Source organism: Octopus bimaculoides, chromosome 1 (assembly GCF_001194135.2).
Source record: "Octopus bimaculoides isolate UCB-OBI-ISO-001 chromosome 1, ASM119413v2, whole genome shotgun sequence".
Classification (NCBI taxonomy): Eukaryota; Metazoa; Mollusca; class Cephalopoda; order Octopoda; family Octopodidae; genus Octopus; species Octopus bimaculoides.
The window spans coordinates 10,705,895-10,708,405 of NC_068981.1; the positions used below are offsets into that span (position 1 = coordinate 10,705,895).

General features: G+C 39.2%; 2 protein-coding genes across 2 annotated transcripts in view; one reads left to right on the forward strand and one right to left on the reverse strand.

The window, feature by feature from the left end:
* LOC106878188 (uncharacterized) overlaps positions 1–2,511 on the reverse strand; it is a 28,888-nt gene that overhangs the window by 4,921 nt on the left and 21,456 nt on the right. The gene's annotated exons all lie outside the window — the stretch shown is intronic.
* The window catches only part of LOC106878189 (uncharacterized), an 18,037-nt gene continuing 15,973 nt past the window's right edge, over positions 448–2,511 (forward strand). The window contains exons 1-2 of the mRNA XM_052978517.1: positions 448–636; positions 1,940–2,087. Coding sequence (XP_052834477.1) covers positions 466–636; positions 1,940–2,087 — 319 coding nt within the window. The 5' untranslated portion in view covers positions 448–465. The remainder of the gene's footprint in view (positions 637–1,939; positions 2,088–2,511) is intronic.

Sequence of the window (2,511 nt, forward strand, 5' to 3'; positions counted from 1 at the left end):
TCACAGTGATTAGATTGCGGCCGTGCTAGAGCACTGCTTTTAATGATGTAGTCAAACAAATCGTTTCAAACCAAGTACTTTTTGCGCCGGTCTTTTTTTTGGGTGGTGGTGTTGGTTCTGAATCGCTAAGTTATGGGAGAGAAACCTAAAGGAACCACTACTGGTTGTCAAGTTGTGCTAACACACACACACACACACACACACATGACAGCGTCCTTCAGTTTCTGTCTACGAAATTCACTTACAATGTCTTAGCTGTGTTATAGTAGAAGACATTTGCCCATGCTGCCGTACAGTGAGACTGAACCTGAAACCACATGGTTGAGAAGCAAGTTCGTTAATTACACTCTGCCAATGAATAAAGCGTAAAACAAATCCTGCAAATTTGCATACAGGCAAGTAATATTTAATAAATATAGATACGGAGCGGTGGTTTGGATCGTTATTGTGGAAATAATTAACAGGATGGGTAACCGACAGTCATCCGTACCGGTGAGACAACGTCACATGTCTGGTTCTGAGATTAGATCAGGAATTTCTTCCCTAAATGATATCACAGGAAAAAACTATTATTTTGAAAATTTAGTTCTTGAAGGGAACAACGTAAAGAGCCTGGCTTATGTAGGGGCTTTAAATGTAAGTGATTTGCTTTTTCATCTTCCATTTTGGTTACGAATAGTGTTTTTTTATTAACCATAAAGGTTGAAACACCGAGGGGACAGCACAAGAGGTGGGGTGGGGGGGGAATTCGCCAACGAATGATAAACGGAATATTTACAAATTTATGATCAAAAGAATAAAAATAACGATGAGGGAGGGAAGGACGGATGTGACCCCACGAACAACATTCCACCACTGGACCTTTTCAGTACTTTTGTCATCCTTTAAGTAGACACCTTCACTCTCAACACTTCTTCCACTTTCATTTTGGTTTCGAATGTGAGCAGACAGAAACTTCACTTCGAAGTCACCGTCACCAGTCTTCTTGTAAAAGTATAATTATGTACTCTACGAAAAACTGAGTAATTCTTCAGTTTAAATGTAAAGTTGGTTTCTTTTAATGATATTTCGTCATAAGGCGGTGATCTGACAGAATCTTTAGCATGCCGGGCAAAATGCTTAGTGGCATTTCGTCTGTCTTTACGTTCTGAGTCCAAATTCCACCGAGGTCGACTTTGTCTGTCATCCTTTCAGGGTCGATAAATTATGCACCAGTTGCGTGCTGGGGTCAATGTAATCGACTTGCCCCGCTACCCACCCAAATTTCGGGCCTTGTGTTTAGAGTAGAAGACAATATTATCTCAACATGAGGCGTCGAGCTGGCAGAATCGTTAGCTTGTCGGGCAAAATGCTTAGCGGCATTTCGTCCGTGTTTACGTTTTGAGTTCATTGCCATTGGGGCCGAATTTGCATTTCATCGTTTTGGGATCGATAAAATAAGACTCAGTTGAGAATTGGGGTAGCTGTACTTGACTTAACCCCTCCCCTTGTATTGCTGGTCTTGTGCCAATTTTTGAAACCAATTACATAACACAATATAAGGCAGCGAGTTCGGAATATCGTAAAGGAGCTGGACAAAATGTTTGGCATTTTCCCCGAGTCTTTAAGTTCCAAGTTCAAATTCTGCAGAGGCCAATTATGCCATTCATTGTCTTCGAATTGATGAAATAAGTAACAGCCGACTACTAGGTTGGATTTAAATGACTGTCTGCTTCCCCTCAAAATTACTGGACTTATGTCGAAAGTAAAAAGAATTGTGACTCGACATAAACATAAACCCAGTTCGTATGCGATTTCGCGCATTATCGTCGATTGTCACGACTCGATAAGTTTCAATTGCTTCCCATTATTTCTACCCATCTAAAGGAATCAGTTCCTCATTAAATACTTTGAATTGACACTAATCTAAATTGCTCTACCTCCCTATTTTTATCAATAGGTGCTGGACAAAGTTGGAATCTTAGGGAAACTGAAAAGATTCGCTGGTGTAGGAACTAGTGGCGTCATAGTTTCTCTATTAGCTGCCGATTTTGATTGCGATACAGTCCAGAGTTTGCTGAACGAGCATATTGATAATTTACTATTTGGTAAGACTTTAAATCAAACATTTTTCTTCCCTGTTGAATTTCTATCTAATTTTACTGCGTTACTTCATATCTATATATATATAAATGAGAATGTGTCTGTCTGTCTGTCTGTCTGTCTGTCTGTCTGTGTGAATCCCTAAAACTCGAGAACTACGCAACCAATTTTATTCAAACTTTACACATGCCTTACTTAGGGTTCCAGTTGTGTTTTAGTCAAAAAAAAATTATTAACTTCTTGCAGAGTTCGAGCACACGGCAACATAATATCTCCTCCACTATTTAAGTATTACGTGTCAAAAGTGAAACAAAAACACTCATGTCAAATACTTTCACTTTAAAAATGAAACTATTCCACTAACTGAAACAATCACATTTCGATACTGTAGTGACAGATACTTTCACAGAGAGAGAAAGAGAGAGACAG